Source organism: Micrasema longulum, unplaced genomic scaffold (genome assembly GCF_059751315.1).
Source record: "Micrasema longulum isolate JH-2025_06_02 unplaced genomic scaffold, ASM5975131v1 h1tg002826l, whole genome shotgun sequence".
NCBI classification, from domain to species: domain Eukaryota; kingdom Metazoa; phylum Arthropoda; class Insecta; order Trichoptera; family Brachycentridae; genus Micrasema; species Micrasema longulum.
Genome location: NW_028279950.1, coordinates 152,424 through 172,258, shown reverse-complemented (window position 1 = coordinate 172,258; position 19,835 = coordinate 152,424). Strand labels below are relative to the sequence as shown.

Here is a 19,835-nt window from a genome sequence, read left to right as displayed (position 1 = left end):
AATCCTGACTCGGGCAAAGACACTCATTTTTCACAGCCCCAAAACTGTTCAACGCATTTTATAAGGACAATATTATTTTTGGTATGTGTATATATATTTACATATTTATACACACACAATTCTGGGTTTTATCCCAAGGGGGAGTAGGTATATTTTTATTCATATCACTACAGAGATGGGTAGAATTTTTGTTTCAAGATTATGGATATTCGAGCGTTTACAGGGCTTATGACCTGTCATAGGTTGGGTTCAAGTGGCCACTTTTATGTAGGTTCTACAACATTCCCCATTCCGCTTATTAGCGAATATCCATATCGGTGACATTTTTGGTTTTTGTATATATATCATGAAACAAGGAAAGCTTTCGCTAGCGCGTTTGGAGCGCCAATAAGGACAATGTGATGGAGATTAATTATTTGTTGAAATTATTGATGAAAAAGCAGATTTCAATAGCTTATTTTTTCAATGAATAGCATATACTTTTATTAACAATTTTCTCATTTGTACTGACAAAAAAAATGTTTTCTAATATTAGCACTTATTTTTTATTTTTTGGTATCTATCGTATTCTTCCAGTTAGTAGCCTTTATTTAAATTTAAAATAAAATGTATACCCACACACATAGGCCATGCCTTTGTGGGATTATTTTTTTAGTGTTAATGTAATAGTTTTTTTTTGTATTGGTAACTTGTGTATACCTATTGTAAAATGCAAAGAAAAAAAAGTAGTAAAAAATAATTAGTTAAAAACCAGCCAATGACAGGTCGTAAGCCTTGTAGATCCCTAGATTTCTATATTCCCATCTCTAAAATATTCTCCATCTCTGTTGTAATATGTTAATATTAACAGCTCCCTAGAGGATTGAATCCAGTTCATGTCTACGAAAAATTGGATAAACTCAGAAGATTGTTAAAAAAAATATTATCAAAATACGCACGAGGCAAAACCAGCGATTCATAATGAAGTTCTAGTGCTAGCTCTAATGTATGGGAGCGAAATATGGATTTGGAAAAATAATGATCAAAGTAGGTTAATGCTGTCGAAATGCGATCCCTCAGGCGAATGTGTTTACCACACGATACGACGATTACAAACGATGTATGATAAGTGCACATATGTCGAGATCCGTGAACTGTGTAAGGCTGAGACATACATTATCGACAGAATCAAAAAAGGGGTGCTGCGTTGGTTTGGACATGTAGAGCGAATGGACAGCGAAAGAACGGCCAAAAAGATCTACGCTGCGAATGTTGATGGATGCAGAAAACGTGGAAGACCAAGAAAGGCATGGCTCGATCAAGTCCATCAAATACTTGAAGATGAACATGTCAAGAGTAGGAATAATCGGCGTGCGTGCATGAGAAGATGTATGAATGTAAAGAAAGCGAGGTCTGTATGTAAAGACAGAGTAATATGGCGTTCTATCCTCTCTGCCTCCCGTACGGGGAAACGGCGTGATGGTTTGTTTTTTTTTTGTTTGTCAAAATACGTTTTGATTTTTACAAACCTCTCCATTATTATATGTTCAACAAAATAACATGTCAAATATTTACAATTATTAACTATCGTATAATGTATAACATCCTATCCCTAATTAAACTCAAACAACTATATTTTATTTTATGTAATTCAGTTATAACTTATGGCATAATAGGATGGGGAGGCACCAATAAATCAATATTAAAACCTCTCGAATCTGTTCAAAAGTCAATAATTAAAATAATCCTTCAGGTACCTTAGCATCAAGTTATTTGAGGAATTTGTGATCTTAGATATAAGGCAATTATATATTTTTAGAATAATAACGTTTGTGAAAGCAAATTATTCTACCAAATCCCAAAAAGAACACTTCCACACTACCAGAAGTCAAACTAGAGGATGGGTCATGGGGTCAATCACAATTCTGAATTCGGGCAAAGAAATTTCAGGTTTCTGGGCTCCAAAATATTCAATATGTTACCCGAACATTGCGAAACCATGACCCGGATTCAATTTAATAAATTTGTAAAAAAACTGGTTACTGGATTTAGGTCGAGAAAAATCGGAAAATTTACTCAAAAAAACATTCTTAAATAATAAATGGAATAAATTAATATTTTATAACTGTTTAGTAATCAACTAGTAGGTAGTAATATTATTGTTTATTTTTGCATAAAAATGTCTGCCTTAAAACATGTTGTACCTAGTTAGGCAGACTAGACATGATCCAGAGAAATCTATTACCTAAGTGTGTATGTAGTAGATAAAGTAGTTTTTTAAAGTTTTTTTTTGTTAATAAACTATGATTATTATTATTATTATTAATGCTACTACCTCTACAATGGAGCAAGACACTTCTCTCTAAAGGCGGAGAATGTATTCAACAATATCAACGTTCTATGAAAAAATGTACAAGCCCCATCAAATATTGACACTATTAACATATTGCGTCTACACAATGTGATGGCGATGTTGACTTAAGACAGAAATATCTCTTTATTATTTCAAATTCTGATATTATTGGCAAACTTCATATCCACGCTGCAAACAAATGCTATGTTTCTTTTGATATGTCAGATATGATTTATGTTACCAATGGAAAACATTTAAATTTTATTTTATTCGCATGAAAATAATTGGGTCACTGAACTTATAAAATATTTTTTTTGTGATATATTTATTGCTGAATATATTATTATCAACAATGTTTGATTATGTCCAAATGCTTGCAGACTGGCTGGATTTCCTCCATAGGGAGTTGTTCATATTTACTTAAACCAGCCATTGACAGGTCATAAGCCCTATAGATAGCCGGCTAAATGCAATAAATAGCATGATAAATAATAAATAAAAATATCAGTTTTGGAATATTTTCCATATTTACACCGGTGAAATTCAAATATATGATTGTGCAGCAGGATTATACATCTTGAAATGTAAATATTTTGACTTTTAATACTAGGTGTTCACGGATGTTGCATTGTGACCGCGAATGCGATAAACAACCATTGTGAGGAATTGTTATCACGTCGCTTATTAGCACGTATCGACGTTCGATTTTATCGACCATCGAGTTATTTGTGATTGAGGTACTGGAACTCACAGATTTTTTTTACCTTCCGGCTCGGAAAGCTTAACACGGAACTGCGTGGAACATATCCACCGTGTAAAAAGGGTTGTTTTCCATTTCATTATCTATTTTTTTTACATAATCTCATGTTCGTATATTTTTCAGAGTTGTCTTAATTTTAATTGGCCTCTTTCGTCAATACGAGTACAAGTCACTCAGTGTGGAATAATTTTACATACATAATCCACTTTTAACGATTAATTGTTTAATGGTTCTGTTGCATCACAAACACTTGATTTGAGAATGTTATCTTAATCCCAGCTCATTAATTATTTATACCAATACAGTCCCCTTCATTAGACTTTAAATGAGTGGATTTATTTGCATATATTATGTACATATGTTTTAATCATTAAAAACGTGTTTTGAATTATGCACAGAGATTTTTGTCTTGTTTAAAAATTTAAAAAAATAACACACTGTATTGAAAGGGGGATTAATTTGTTTTAAAATATTTTTAATAGTTTTAGTAAATAGACCAGATATTACACCTGAGACCGAGAAATTAACTGTTATAGAAATCACAACCGAGATTTGTTTATTTGGTTTACAACAATAAAAAATAATACCTAAAAACAGAAATATTCACATAAAAAAAGATTTATATACAAACAGTAGTAAAATACACATTTTTAAAAACATTTTTTTAAATGAACGTGTGTTAATTAACGACATTAATAATGTAAGTGATTAAAATAATATTATCTTTAAAATTATTATATTAATATAAACATTACAATATCTGTACTTTCAGGATTAAATTACAGTATTAGTTTACATACGTTTGGCCATACTCAAAGTATTGTTATAGAACTTAACATTTTTGTTTAATTATCCGTCTTTTTATTTATTGTGTATGCAGATAATTGGTAAAATTCCATATTAAAATTTGATTAGGTATCCGAAATAAAACGCTTTTATTATTGGATTTAATTTTACTTTTTTTTTTATATGTGACGCGTTTCGTCTTGTTATGACTCAATTATCAACTTAACTCCTGTGTCTCTTTTTGTCAGAAAAAATATTAGTTTATTAATTTTTTTTTTTCATAATAAATTTTACGACCTGATTACAAAAAACAATACATTTTAAATATATCGATGTTTTTTGTAGATATTTCTTGATAAAACTCCATAGTTATTGATTTAGATAAAATTAAAAACGGCAAACTAAAACATATTTTTGAAAATAGAGAAGTCTCTATATCGAAAAGACAAGTATATGAATCGTGCATATTGCCGGTGACAACATACGAACTATAAACCACACACAAAAAAGTAGCTGGAAATTAAAATGCACGCAACGATCCATGGAAAGACAGATGCTCGGTGTATGTCTAAGAGACGGAGTAAAAAATGAAGAAATAAGGCGCCGAACCGGAGTCGTGGATATCATAGATCGTGCAGTGAAATTGAAATGGCAGTGGGCAGGACACTTGGCGAAGCAAAATGATGGCAGGTGGACACCCAGAATAATAAAGTGGAGACCATGAGCAAACAGAAGTGTTGGAAGGCCACAGAAAAGATGGGTCGATGAAATCGCCTCTATTGCTGGTAAAACATGGATGATGAAAACGGGTGATAGGAAGGAATGGCGACGTTCGGAAGAGGCCTTTATTCAGCAGTGGAGAGAATAAGGCTGAAGAAGAAGAAGAAGATAATTAAAATTATCAATAAAACCTCTTGGTTTAGTTTCACTTTTATTAATTTTGACCAACGAGCGCTTTAGTCCTGAAGATGCCTTCTTAGGCGAAAACGTTCGTTGGTCAAAATAAAAATACATTTTAAGGCAGAGAGATATTTAAGGCTGATAACTCTGGTCAAAAAATTTATGAATCGTATTTTTTAATCGCAATCGTAATCGTGGCTAGCATAAGATTTGATTTTTTGAGTACCTTTTATAAAACATTGTGAGTTAAATTGAGAGCTGACTTGGCTCCTGTTCTAAATGTCAAAATACCCTGAATATTTTATATTGGTTCCGATTAAATTCACAACCGTGCCGTAAGTGAGAAGTATAAACATGATTTGCATTTCCTACTTGTGGTAGAAAAAACATGTCCTGAAAAGTATCAGTGCATCACTAATGCTGAATTAAAATCGAGGTCGATAATAAAAATGTAGATATGTGTTTTAAAAACAATCCCTTAAGATAAATGATAATACATCATCATTCCCCTTTCTACACCCAATGGTGCATAGGGCACTGCATTGTTAAACTAAATGCGGCTTATTATAATCATGATCAATCGCAGATGTTTATCACGTCGGTAAAAATTCCTTAAACAACTTGACCGATCATAATCAAAGTGGATCTTGGTCAAATTCCACGGGGGTCGAGTTCGTATGATCTGTGTGTGTTTCAGTTTGTCCGTTTGTCGTTTGTTTTGCGCATTGCAAGGTTTCTTTCTAAAATAACTTTATTACACTGTATTTATAAACATTTTATTTTATTGCGAAATTGTTAAGCTGGTTTTTGTCTTGTTTAATTCATTTACGATCAAGTTATACACGACATTGTCGTCATAATAGAGTATCATGTCATAAAATTACAATAGTTCAGAAACCGCGTGCGCGCATCAAACTGAAGCCGACTAAACTACTCATAAATTAGTAGTTTTACGTTTAAGCCATTAGTTATTCTGTAGACGTCACGTAGTGTCGTTTTTAAGTGACAAAATACTACTGGGATTAAAGGGGAATAGGGTGGGATCACATTTTATGTGTAAATAGCGAATTCACAAATAATATTGTTTAAGAATTCGATTATTTTACCGTCTGTCAGATTGTTAAATAAAACAAGGCGGATATTTTGTAAGTATTGCCAGGGTAATTAAATTCTTTACCCGGCTTTCTATTAATAATCCTTAGTATAATATCAAACCTTTTTAATTTAACGTATTTACTAAATGATAATTTAATGTTTTTTTTTCCGTTTGTCTAATAAAAGTACTAGTTTTATTTTATAATCCAGTCAGTAGAATATTTTTTGTGGTTAAACATAACACAAAATTATATTATATTTGTGTTATGATAATATATTGTTCGCGGTTAGGCAACATTACGCGGCTACTTCACACAGTGCGATGTATACAAACTTGATTCTACGCACGTTCTGGTATATTATAATTCTATGTATTATGTACCGTGTTTAAGTTATTTGTCATTTTTTTCTGACTCAAATTACCGTATTTTTCGGACCGTAAAGCTAGGGTTTCCTAGGACAGTGGTGCCCGTATTTTAACGGCCGTAGTGAACGGTGATGCGGTAGATAGCCGTCGTAACAGTGACTAGAGTGTGGTTTCCTAGGAAAACGGTGTTATCAACACCATTTAACACCGTTTCCCTAGGAAACCACTCTCAAGTCGACGTTACGACGGCTGTCCACCGCATCACCGTTCACTACGGCCGTTAAGATGCGGGCACCGCTGTCCTAGGAAACCCTAGCTTAAGACGCACTTTTTTAATCTAAAAATTCAATCATAAATTGGGGTGCGTCTTATGGTCTGATGCGTCTTATCATCCGCAAAATAGGGTAAGCTTAAAAAATATAAATAACAAGATATATTGCACACAAACAGTTACAACCATAGAATTAAAAATAGTCGTTCAACATTATAAAACAATTTTATTTGGAGTATTTTTTATTATTTAATTAATATAATAATATCATCATTTGAAAACGTAAAGATTTTTCCCCGACTTTTAAATTTTGGTGGATGTTCCATTGGTATCGTTAAAACGTTAAAATCTCAGTGACACTCTTTTATCGCGTCGGTTATAACCGACAAGTGAAGCCATTGTAATTTAGTCCAGGCAGTCCAGGAACAATGAAATATCGCAGTTTTAACAACCTTAAAATCAATATTTCACGTCCGCCTGCTAGGAATTGAACTCAGGACTTCAAGAATGGTAGGCGAATCCATTTACCACAACACAACGAGGTGGACGTATCTCCACTCGATTTTCTTATTCGTTTTTTGTTACCTGAGTGCAGCCGTCGAGTTGAAAACGCTCTTCTCGGGTTCAGGTTCTATTTCACACAGAATTGTATTCTTCACCCGCCTGGATACAAGGATTCATAATGCGTAGTTTGTTATAAATCATACAAGTTAACGTAACTTAAAGTTGAAAGGAGCCTCATCCTCGAGGGACCACTGGTTAAACCTGAGGATGTTAAAGAGCTCACCCCCTACTTAATAGCCCGATACTTTACGGATCTGGGCTTGGAGGGGGAGATTCAGCAAAATGTAAACTCTCGCCTTCCACACAGCAGCCAGGCTCTTTAGAGATCTGGGCTTGGAGGCCGAGAACTATTCACGGGGACCCGTCACAATAGATCTTCACAGGTCGCAGTGACGTCGGGAGCTTGAATAGCACTGACCCCCCTTCTAAGAATAAGAATAACTTAATGTCGACTTGCCGATAATGAGGAACTTCAGCCCTACGGGAATTAGATACAATAAATGTTTTCATGCGCGGTAAAAATTGAAGCATTAAATTGTACGGCAAAGTTTCCTGAAAATGTTCGAAAAAAAAACATTTAATCAAAACGAACTACTTTGAAATTAACTGGTTCATATGATCTTATAGGTATGGAAGATTTCCGGTTTGCTTGCTGTGGATGGACCGATGGGAAGAACTGATCGAGAATAACCGGAAAAGAACATCTGACGTCACTCGCGGAGTTATTTCAGAAATGCAAAACTTTGAAAAATCGTAGCGCTGATAATACGATACACAAAAATTGAAAAAAAAATGCTTAGTTTCATCGTCTGTTAACAAATAATAAAAAAACCCATGAACTTCTTTATTCAATACTTAATGCTATTTTTAGTCTAGTATCATTTAACAAGGTATTGGGATTACTCCATTGATAATTTACATACAAATATGCAAAACATTCATGATGATCTCATTAATTTTATTTTATTTTTAGAACAATAACAAATCACTCGCATACAAAACAAACGTACTGTGCCAGTAATGATTTACATCTGTCTTCAATATGCGAGACAAAAATGATAAGGAATTTTAAAAATGAAGCAAAAAATTAAGTAAAACACAAATATTAAGGAAAAAAAACTTTTAAGTATGAACAAATTGAAAGCAAATGACTCTAGTCCTTAAAATATAGCTTGATTAGAATGACAGCTGTCAAACTAATTTCATTAGTGATGAGAAATTACTGATCACTGATCAAATCGATTCTATCAGTTATTTCATGCAATCATGAAACTCTTTTTCCGAAAACTGATATAAAAACGCAAAATCAAGCCGATTATAGTGTATTTAACACAATTATTCACCAAAAAATAAGACATTTATACCTTTTTCATGAACAACATCAAATTAATTATTTTTTATTCGATCAATTTACATTGATCAATTTGTCCCATCTCTAACGTTTTTGCAAAATGATGTAACCCTGTAAGAACGTCTTTAATAATTAGGTTTATTTTAGTTTTAAAGCTGATTTTATACATTAATGTTGATTTATGTATCAAGCATTCTCTTAAAAAAAATAAATTAACACGCCAGATACGAATGATTTTTCGTGTGTCAATATAAATAACTCCTTTGATGTAACTACAAAGTTATGTCGTCACTTTTTCTGCCAAATGTCATTCTAATCAAGCTATATTTTAAGGACTATAGACTAGAAGCGTAGTTGGCGGGGCATAACGCGTGAACCGTTTGTAAATAATCATTTTTAAACCCGAAAGTTATAAATGAAAACTTGTTTTGAACACATTGAGAGTCATATCATTAGAATCGTAAATATGTATTTAATTTTTTACGTTATTATCGACTTGTAAAATAAACCGTATTGTTTTTTGTTGCATTTAATAAAGATGGCTCATCTTTTGGATTCAGATTTCAATGGAAGCAGAAAGCGAATGGCTCTCTAAGCAATCCTCTTCTGGCGATGCGGGCGCCCTGGGGATGCTCATGCGCCAAGTGATTCAAGACCTCAATGGAAGAAAAATGTGCACATTGACAGGTAATATTAAAGTAACATTATTTTTATTTCTAATGTTATTTTTAAGCACAGGTAAACGTCGTTCTGCGCCGTTTCAATTTTACGCCGATTTACAATTACGCCGGTTGGTCCCGGCGTGGGATTCCCGGTTCGGCCGACACCAGACGACAGTAGGCGCCGCGATTCTAATAGCAGACACACTTTTACACGTTGTTTTATTCTATTACCGTGTACGCGAGTCAGTTTTCGTTTCGTTTTTAAAAAAAAAATGGTATGATTATATTTTTATTTTATTATTATTAAAATAAAAATATTATTCAAATATTTGAATATTGTAGCAAATGAAATTGGATGTTTTTTTTTTAAGTGTGAGAATTTAATAAAGCACCGACGAACTGGTGAGTTAGTATTTATTATAAAAAAATCGTTATTTATATCAAGAGATTATTTATTTTGTAAACGAATTTAAACTGTAATTATTAAATAAAATTATTTTGAATAGATATGTATTAAATAAACATGTTAGATTGTTCTTAGAATTTTGACACGGAACCTAACCTTATATCTTCCATTCTATTTGTGTTCATTTTACGCTGATTTTTTTTACGCCGGTGTCTCTTGGAACGGAACCCCGGCGTAAACCGAAGTTTACCGTATTTGTGTTTTTTACAATTCACACAAATATTAAAAATTTGGGGGACATTTTCAACGATTTGTAAATATTACAATATTTTGAGTTTGTCCAAATGTTTGTATACAAAAGACTGGATTTCACCCTCAGGGAGTCATTAAGATTAACAAATTACAACAGAGATGAAGAACATTTTAGAGAAGGGTATATGGAAGTCTAGACATTTTCAGGGCTTATGACCTGTCATTCTTCCATCTTTTGTTGTTCTCCATCTCTGTTGTAATTTGTTAATCTTATTAATGAAATCCAGTCTTCTGTCTACAAAAATTTGGACAAACTCAAAATATTGTAATAAAACTAACTGGTCCAAGAAGTTTAAAATAGGAAAATTGTTTTCAGGCGTTGCCTAGTATGGGAAATAATTCAATCAGATTAATCTCTTCACAACGATAAAGATTTCAGCTCTTAAACTTCACCGAAATCAACAGATGGAAGAATTGAAGAAATATGGATGTTCAAACATAGGCAAATGGTGAATTTGGTAATGCATCCAAAATAAAACACATTTATTGGATTTTTAGGTATATTGTGACGTGTTTCGTCTTCTTAGGACAAAACTCAAGTTTCAGTTCAGAGTTTTGAAAATGTCGTAACAAGACAAAATGCGTCACAATATACCATCTTGTATATTTTTAAAATGAAGTAGAATTAAAATCCAATAAACGTGTTTTATTTTGGATACATTACCAAATTTAATATGCGATTCTACCAATTGTCTGCATATCCCTACAATAAATAAAATGGTGAATGTCACACAGTGTGTAAAGTGGCCACTTAGACAGCCAATGACAGGTCAAAATCCCTGTAAATGCCCATACTCCCATATTTCTTCTCTGAAATATTCTCCATCTCTGTTGTAATTTGTTGATTTGTAAATAACTTACTGTTAGAAAATGAGAACCATAAATGGGTAGAGTGGGGTTCGAACCTCGGACCTCTAATCCGTGATTCCGCGGCACTAGCCATAGGACCACAACCCGAATCTTTTATGGAAATCAAAATCTCATTTGGACAAACCAAGATAAATATGCTTGAAACTGTGTAATGTCTAATATGCTATGCATGTATTCTTCCATTTGTTGGTTAAAAAAAAATATTTAATTGAAATCTTAAAAAGTAATTTAAATTTGGAAAAAAAATATTTTAGTATGAGCGAAATCGATTAGGAGACCCTTGGCCTTTAAAACGGTTTTTTGGGTGTGTAAAGGGAGTGGTTTCCTTGTCGATTTTAATTTTTTCCATCAAATAACAAGTTTATAGACACCAGTGTTATTTGCAGAGGGCAAGACAACGACACACCTGACTGTGGTGCGAGTATCATCAGACCCCGCTCCTGCGCAGGACCACCAGGTCCCCGTATTCCTCTTCAGCAAGGATACCTTCGTACCGGACCAGTGGGATCTCACCACCAACCAGGTTAGGTTAGGTCCACTTAGTAGAGACATCTTCGATCACAAACTAAAGGCCTTTCTAATATGATGTCTGTTAAGAAAAGTAGCTTGGATGATTGGCCTCGAGAGGAGACCACACTTACGGAGAAAGCTCTCGACATCACTGCGACCTGTGAAGACCTATTGTGACGGGTCCCCCTGAATAGTTCTTGCCTTTCAAGCCCAGGCCTATAAAGAGCCCGGCTACTTTGTTTGGAAGGCAAGTGTTTACATTTTGCTAAATCTCCCCCTCCAAGTCTAGATACGTAAAGTATCCGGCTATTAGGTAGGGTGCGAGCTCTTTAACATCCTCAGGTTTAACCAGTGGTCCCCCGAGGATGAGGCTCCTTTTACGATGTAAAGCATCACATTCACATAGAATGTGTACAGGTGTTTCCTCATCTGCACTGCAGAACCTACATCTAGAAGTTTTGAAAAGGTTCATTCTAGCGAGGTGTTTGTTCAATCTGCAGTGCCCTGGGCGGGCCCTGACTTGATTTCGGCTGAGCCTTATTAGGCCAAAACCAAAACTTTGCGAGTACCCTTTTATCAGTTCCTTTGCATGGTGCTGACCAGGCACCTTTTGCCAGAGCATTACACTCTGCTTCCTGGCCCATGACCTAATGTAATGGTGCATGGGGCATTGCATTGATACACTAAATGCAGCGCATATCGATCATCTGTTACATAAGGGCAAATTGATCAGCCTTACACTCGAGGAACATAATATTCTAGTGTAAAACTACATTTCCAAACAAAATTTCTTGCCGACCTTCCAAGGAATCGAACTGGGGAATGCGTCAATCACTACACTAGGAGGCGGACTTATCTCCACTGGATTCCCTTATTGAGGATTTTCACCTGAGAGTAGCCATCGAGCCGAAAACCCTCATCCAGGAGTCTGGTTCCATTTCACACGTAGGACTGTATTCCTTATTCGCCCAGTCGCAGATAGTAATAAAAAATTATGAATAATGTGAAAATTAATTTTAGATTCTGCCGTACATGGACGGGTTCAACCACGTGTCCAAGATAGCGGCTCTGGCGGACGTGGAGGGCAACCTGGTGAAGGCGTGCGTACAGAACCTGGTGTACTACGGCGTGGTGGCCCTCCTGCCCATCTTCCAGTACTGCGCCGTGTACTGCGCCACGCCCAAGCTGCGGCGCCTGGCGCTCTGCAAGGGGCTGCAGGTGCAGTGCGTGCACTACTGCTCGCGCTCCGGTAACCATTCCATTCTCATGTGCCAACATCGCAATATGACTACCTGCATATTTTTATATTTCAACACAATGAAGCCGGATTGTGACTCGCAATCTTCGTATTCATTTTCAAAATTTGCTCAGAGTAGGATTTATAACTCTTAAGACACAATTTAATAATTTTAAATACTTTGATGACAAATTACAAATTCTGGTAATCACCATCATCATTCACTTTCTCTTCATCTGTTACAAGATGGTGTGGTGATCAGTCTTCTCTATTGCCATCTTTTGTTGATTTAAACATCCGCAAAATTCTCTATTATACATGGGAGTTCCAGGATCTGTTCCTAGTGAGATTGCAGTAGTTAAAAATGTTATTTCCCACGTCACTGGAGGCAGATTCCATACATTACAGAATACCCAGATATTATCACAAGTCTGGAATAACATTAAAAATATCATGTATTATATGTACAGAGCGGGTTTTTACAATTCTAATGATAAAACTATCAATGTATTCAAAACGTGTTATCATTAATGATTTTCATGTTTAAAAATCAGCACATACAAAACGGCTCTCAGTTGGCATCACGTCATGCGTTACGACCGCTGAATAAGATTATAATAATCATTGCGTACAAATTTGGCGTCAAAACGTCATATGTGCTGTTTGGCCATAGGGCGCATAATTTCTTATTTTCGGGTTATTCAAAATATGCATATTTTGAATCTTAGTAAAAAATTTATATGATGTCGCAGGAAAAAAATAATACTTTATCATTGTAATTTTTTGCTTATTAATAAAAAAAAAAACATGAAAAGACCCTGTTGTGTCTCTTATGATATGCATATCGTGATCATAGAACGACAGATGTGCGAAAAATGCAACATTGACTTTCTTTTAGATTTGATCTTGAAAATGTTTTTAAATTAAGGCTTTATATTCCAGATTTGAAAAAAATTAAACATGTATAACCAACCAAGTATCAAAGGATGTATTTTTGTACTCGCGGAGTTGTGACATAAAGTATCAAAAATGATTTTAAAGCGCTACAATATTGTGATATTTCAGCTCGACAGCCAGCCTCCCTCAAAAGCATCCTGTGCATGTACGCGGGAATGAGCTACGGCACCACCGTACGGGACTTGTGTATCCGCTACAGCCCGCAGGCCCTCGGCATCAACGAGAGGAAACTTGTGCAGTTTGGGCTGCTCCAAGGGCTCATCAGAAGGATATACAAGGTGAGTGTTGAGTGTTGATTCATGATCCCTTTGAATTGGGAAAATAATTCCAGAAATATAAATTTTAATAAACATCTGGACAACACACTTAATAGTACGTCGCTTTAGTTCGTTTTTGTCCAACAGACCATTATTAACGAAATTGAGTTCAGTGTCTATACACTCCTATGAGTTCTGAGAAAGCCTTCAAATGAAAAAAAAAAATTTTTTTAATTGTTTAAGGGGTTTTTTAACGAATTTTGTCTTAAGTTTTAGTCATTATTTATTTCTATTATGTTAAAAAAACTTAAAAGTTCCATTTCTGCAGATTTGTGTTTTGGTCTGTTGGACAAAATCGGACTGAAGCGACGAGTATATAAATCTATGCAATTTCTCGCAACAGTTTCTTGCAAACTTGTACAATTCTCCTGAAAATACCTTTTGTTTTGGAGATCATCAGATCGTTCATTCGGGACATTGAACTCTCTTGGGGCCACAAAAGAGAAATTTCAAATCATACGAAAACCTCGTATGAGCATTCTGCTGGAATCTCCTCTTGTAACCGCATGACTACAAATGTGTCAATGACTCTTTTTAAAAAATTGTCTGTTGTCCAGTACCTTCATAAATTGAAACAATGTCTCGGATGAGAAAGTTGGGGGACATCAAAGCATCATGCATGTATTACTTTTGTACCGTTATCTATCGAATGGTATCTTTTTGAAGCTTTTTTTAAAAGGAATAACTCGCTAACCCTATATTTTAGAGGCTGAAAGTAGGAAAGAGGATATGGAAGGAAGTTATAAAAACACCCCACAACGCCCGTACCAATTGAGAAAAAAAATCTTTCTTGGATTTCATTCTTTCAAACTGGCGGGGATCGAACCCACAATGCCAGTTTCACAGTTAGTTGCCTAACCGACCGCGTCATGGCGCCCGTCAAAATGATAAATCGTTTAGATAATATTTCAATTTCAAGACTGACCAAAAACGCTAGAGGTAAGATGTATTTTACATCAAAAAAAGAATGGAAAATTATTCTGAAAACAAAAATACAGTAAAATTGTTGCATGTTGGAGCATCCGTGTATTTTACCTAATTGTATGTGAGTTTTGTTAAAGAAGCGATTATCGTTTACACGCGAAAATCAACCCAGTGCATGAATTGGTTAGTAATCACTCCCTGTGAAAATGGGCTTATTTTTCACCATTTTATTTATTTATTAATTTACACGCCCTATTGGCTTTTACATTTATTAGAAATACATTCAAGTGTAGCAGTAAAACATATAAGTATGTACATTTAGTTAAAAATAACATAAGAAAAACTAAAAGATACAATAATAAGGAAATGTACCAACATAGGTATATGGACAACATAGGTATATTTTGAGACATTCGTATCTAATCTATGTCTGCGCGTGTTTTCCCCACTCAAACATAATATTTATTAACATTTTAGTGGGCAACAAATAATGAACTGACGTAAATATTGACAGAAAACCAAATGTGTTTATACTATACAGATTACTTTGTAGATAAAAAAACATTTAATTTGACTCCTTCTGTCCTTAATATTTGATGCAGATAACATGGCTCATTATTGGATAATGATTTTACATATAAATAATAAGAGGGTTAGCTCAATATATTACAACAGAGACGGAAATATGAAAGTCTAGGCATTTACAGGGCTTATGACCTTTTAATTGGCTGGTTTATGTGGCCATTCACCATTTTAATTATGTTTCAACATCTTTATTTCTTCAACTCTTCCATCTGTTAATTTTTGTGAAATTAAAGAATTGAAACCTTTACTTATTTTATTTATTTTTTATTTATTCATACAAATACACATACATATATTAGGAAAAAATAGTAATAACGTATCCCCAACTTTATGAGACCAAGAGCCCAGTGTTGAGTTGGGATACAACATAATGGAAAGTGGAAGCACGTACATTATTAAATAATAGCAAAAATTAAAATGAAAAATAATTACACAAACATATATTGATGTGGGTGAGATTCATCTGATTGAATTAATCTACTAATTTAAACATTTTTCAATTTTTGCATACAAATGATAAATACAATTAAGATGGGCTGACATTTTATAAAAAGATTTCAAACTCTCAATACACAAATAAACAAAGACTCGAAAGTGTGTTCAAATGTTTGAAAACAAATCTTACAAACTGTTGTTGCTTTAATGCAGTATCCGGTGACGGTACATTGCGAGGAAGCCGACCAGCTCAACGGCAGTGACTCGGCCCCCACAGGGCTGGTCCACACGGGGCTCGTCTGCCTAGACGAGATCTGCTGCGTCAACGGGGGCGCCATGTCAGCCCTCGAGGAGCAGTTGGAGAGAGACCGCAATGTCGCCATGGTTTGGAAATAACACTCGCCGTGTGTTTTGACTCATTTTGTAAATGACGGAAAATATATTGATTAATCTATGTCTTCGTGTGAATTATGCCTGAACATGCGGGTGTAAAATCATATTTATCATTTTAGTAATTTGTAATGTGAAACAATGCTTGAATTTTTATTGATTGATGCAAAATTAAGTTATTCTTAGTGGTCTGTCTGAGGTGTTGAGTTTAGTGTTTCAACTAAAAAGAAGTCAAACGAATGTGGACTGTATTGAATGAAAAGATTATTATTCAGTTTTGTGTTGGATCTATTTGAGGTTAACAATAGGAGCACAAGATTGGACCTACATTTAATATGATGGCGATGCTCTTCATGAAGATTTCATGAAATAAAACAAAATTGATGAAAAAAGGGTAAAAAATACCACGACAATTAACAAAAAATCATCCATTGAATGAAACAACTAAAATCTAATAAGATCCAATGAAAAAGTGGTCAAATTGAAAAGATTTTTTTTAAGCATTTCTATTAAGCTATTCTGCCCTCCTACTAAGCCTAAAATTCATATCTGAAAAAAAATATTTAAGTTTTCTTTTTTGTAATAGATATTCGATAGCCTCATATTTATACTTAATAAGCCACTTGAAAAAAAATCTGATCGGCAAAGCAATTTCCAAAAAAAACAAAAAAAACAGTAATTTCCTGCATAATTTGCTATTCAGCAGACACGACTTTTAGCCTTGGCAGGGCAGTATTGCTTTATGAAATCACTTCCGTGACTCCAAACAAAATAACTGTCTTTAATTCAAGCAAAATTAATTCAATGGGACACAATTATGTTCGATTAGAATTAGGTTACATTTTTCGTTGTAATTTTACAAGTAAAATCGATTCCTGTCACTGTTTGTATTTGATTGTGTAAATATTGTCATTATAATATCATCATTACATTTGTAAACAGTCGTAAATTGAATAGTCATAACACCAATAGTCTTAATAACTACTATATATATATATAATACATAATTATAATTATTTATCTTATTGAAGGGAGATGCTTTTATGACTTGTAAATACATTTTGCTGACTGAAATTTTCACCATTTAACAGAATGATATTTTAATAGATTCATTTTTCACGTTTGATCTCATTTTTTGTTTGTTTCCAGTTCCAAAATGCTTTAATGAAATTGATACAATCAAAATAAATTAAAACCAGTAAATAATACTCTCTTGTACATTAGATTAGTTTACAAAAGTTACCATTTGGTCAAAATTAAGTCTGAGAAATACATTTAAACATTTAAAAAGTCAAGTCCATTTTTAACCTAAATTTTCGTGTATATGATAGTTTTTGTTTATTTTTATAATTTTAATGGCGTGTCACCATATATGATAGTTGTTTTTCACTGTTATTAAAGGATTCTTATGAAAATCTTGCTCAAAATGTAACTTTGACTATGAAAGAACTCATAAATAGATATGGAATATGTAAAATTAATGCATCTCATGTTCAATGTAGCATCCGACATTATGTAGACTTTTCACACGCATACTGTACTTCCCAATCATTAATTTCAAAACGTAATTAATCTGTTTTTAGATAAATGTGATTCGGTAGGCAAGATTGAGTAAGGTTTCATTTTTATGTTTTAGAGCCAAAAAACCTCATATACTTATTTTTTTATCCGAGGAGTACCACAAAATGCAGCTATTTACAATAACCTAGAAACCTGCTTAGAAACTTACGTTAATAAAAATATTTGGTAAAAGACAGTTGGTAATTTTTCAGTTGATTCAGTTATGGTTTAAAAATAAATTGCCTATAATAAACTAGCGCATAATGTATTTTCCTAGGAGAGCTAAATAATATTATGTTAATTCAAAAATTTATCTGGCACCTTGACGATGCAAATCAACGATTCACATATGAAGATCTGTAGACAGCTGAATCTCTTCGGAGATATAGAGAAAACTTGTATGCTCCCCGAAAATAGAATATTTTTTGCATACACATGTACATGTTATTGACATAAATTATAATATCGCTGTTGCAGTCTACCTCTGAAATTTAAGATTTTATTTGATGCTAGAAAGAATACAAAAAAAAAACAGATATTTTAATATATAATATGTACTAGTCGTACGGTGCTCAATCATTGTTATCAGATTCTTATAGATTGTTATTATTATTCCTACAAATGTATGATTTGGGAGTGCTGAATAATTTGTATCAGCTTAATATTACATGCAAACTAGACATAATATGTTAAATACATAACACTGGTGTTAGCAACAATCCTCCGTACTAGTTATACATTTTTTTGATTGTCAGTATCATGATTCTGTCATTTGTCCTCACAATGCTTGTCAAGTTGTGTAATCATCATTATATAGCTTAATTAATTTCTTTAAAATACAACATATCGGCCCAAAGAATCTTTAAAACATTAAACAGTTGAATTTCAGACAACAAAACTTGGTATTCTAATAATATCTATAAGGAATACTTTTTTTTTAAAAACCTCGGCCGTGATTAACTCTCTAAAAATCAATTTTCAAGACATATTTTGTATGTGGGAGCGATCAACAATTATTATGTTATTTTGCTGTTACACTAACCCATTGCGTAATATTTTTTTTAAAAACATGAATCTATTTCTATATTCGTAAAGATGATTTTAAATCATCAAACCTGTGATACCTCATTCTCCAATGATCTTCCGCAAATGAGCGTAGAAAAAATAAAGAAGGAATGTAATATAAGTGAGATAATTTTTTTAAATTAAATGCGCCATTTTAAATTATCTTACAGAAGTAAATTTATGTTTTGTTGTGTATTTTAGAAATCGTATGTCTTACATTAATGTGTCAACCTGTTTTGTGATTTTTCAAAATTATTGTTGCCTTGGATTGTGTTCATTATGCCATCTATTTTTTTATATTGTAAAATTTTAATATGTAATACCTTTGTGTTCATAATTTTATGCGTACGATATAATTGTAAATTTTTAAAATTAACATAGAATCAAGAAATGTATGACACAAAAGTTATCTAATGTTTAAAAACAGAATCTATTTGACTGCATTTTGAATGCTTTTGTTATCGACATTTATTATTATTGTTTTCTCTATATTATTGTCTGTGAAATGTTTTTTCCATGACAAATAAGCTCCAATTTAGGTTGCTCATTTTCTAAAATAAAGAAAATTTTAATTAATGTTTTGTTTTTAATTTATATTCCAAACTAGCGGTTTTATGCAGACTGCACACTTCTTCAGCACCTGCACATTGCATGCATAATATGTATTCAAATTGAAAAGTGAGGAGTGATGAGATACAGAATCCCAAGTAAAACGTAGTTTTTAATTTTTTTAAATTTAATGATATTCCCATATACTAAAGACAAAAATATGAAGAAAAAAACAAGGGGGTGTCAAAAATGTATACATATGTACCCAGAGAGATATAACCTTATCGTTGGTGATAGTGCAATGCCGCGCGACCTATTTTTTTTAATGAAAATGTTTTATTGCAATATATTACAAGCGCCATTAGTTTTAAATTGTTTCCTGATTGTTATCTGATACTCCAGCGGTATTTTTGGTTGATTAAAATCGTAAGTAATATATATATAAATACTACTACGATTTTAATCAACCTATCAATATTGATAGAACGGTTTTTAGATTGGGGAATTATTTGTCGAATCAGCAGGGGTGCCAAAAAATGAATTGATAGTTACGCGGTATTGCAGTACAATCACCGACACAAAACATATTATGTTTATGCTTTTTCTTTTTTCTAATATATGTGGACAGAC

General features: G+C 33.3%; 1 protein-coding gene across 2 annotated transcripts in view; it reads left to right on the top strand.

Moving 5' to 3' along the window:
* Positions 1-19,835, top strand: part of LOC148271517 (GATOR1 complex protein NPRL2-like) — a 174,142-nt gene that overhangs the window by 16,755 nt on the left and 137,552 nt on the right. The window contains exons 3-7 of one of the 2 annotated variants that reach the window (XM_088241300.1): positions 8,987-9,113; positions 11,063-11,199; positions 12,207-12,435; positions 13,489-13,658; positions 15,855-16,411. In XM_088241300.1, the coding sequence (XP_088097426.1) occupies positions 8,987-9,113; positions 11,063-11,199; positions 12,207-12,435; positions 13,489-13,658; positions 15,855-16,037 (846 nt within the window). In that variant the 3' untranslated portion in view covers positions 16,038-16,411. Of the gene's footprint in view, positions 1-8,986; positions 9,114-11,062; positions 11,200-12,206; positions 12,436-13,488; positions 14,911-15,854; positions 16,412-19,835 lie in introns of those variants that run through there. The other variant, XR_015825078.1, reaches the window with a different exon arrangement.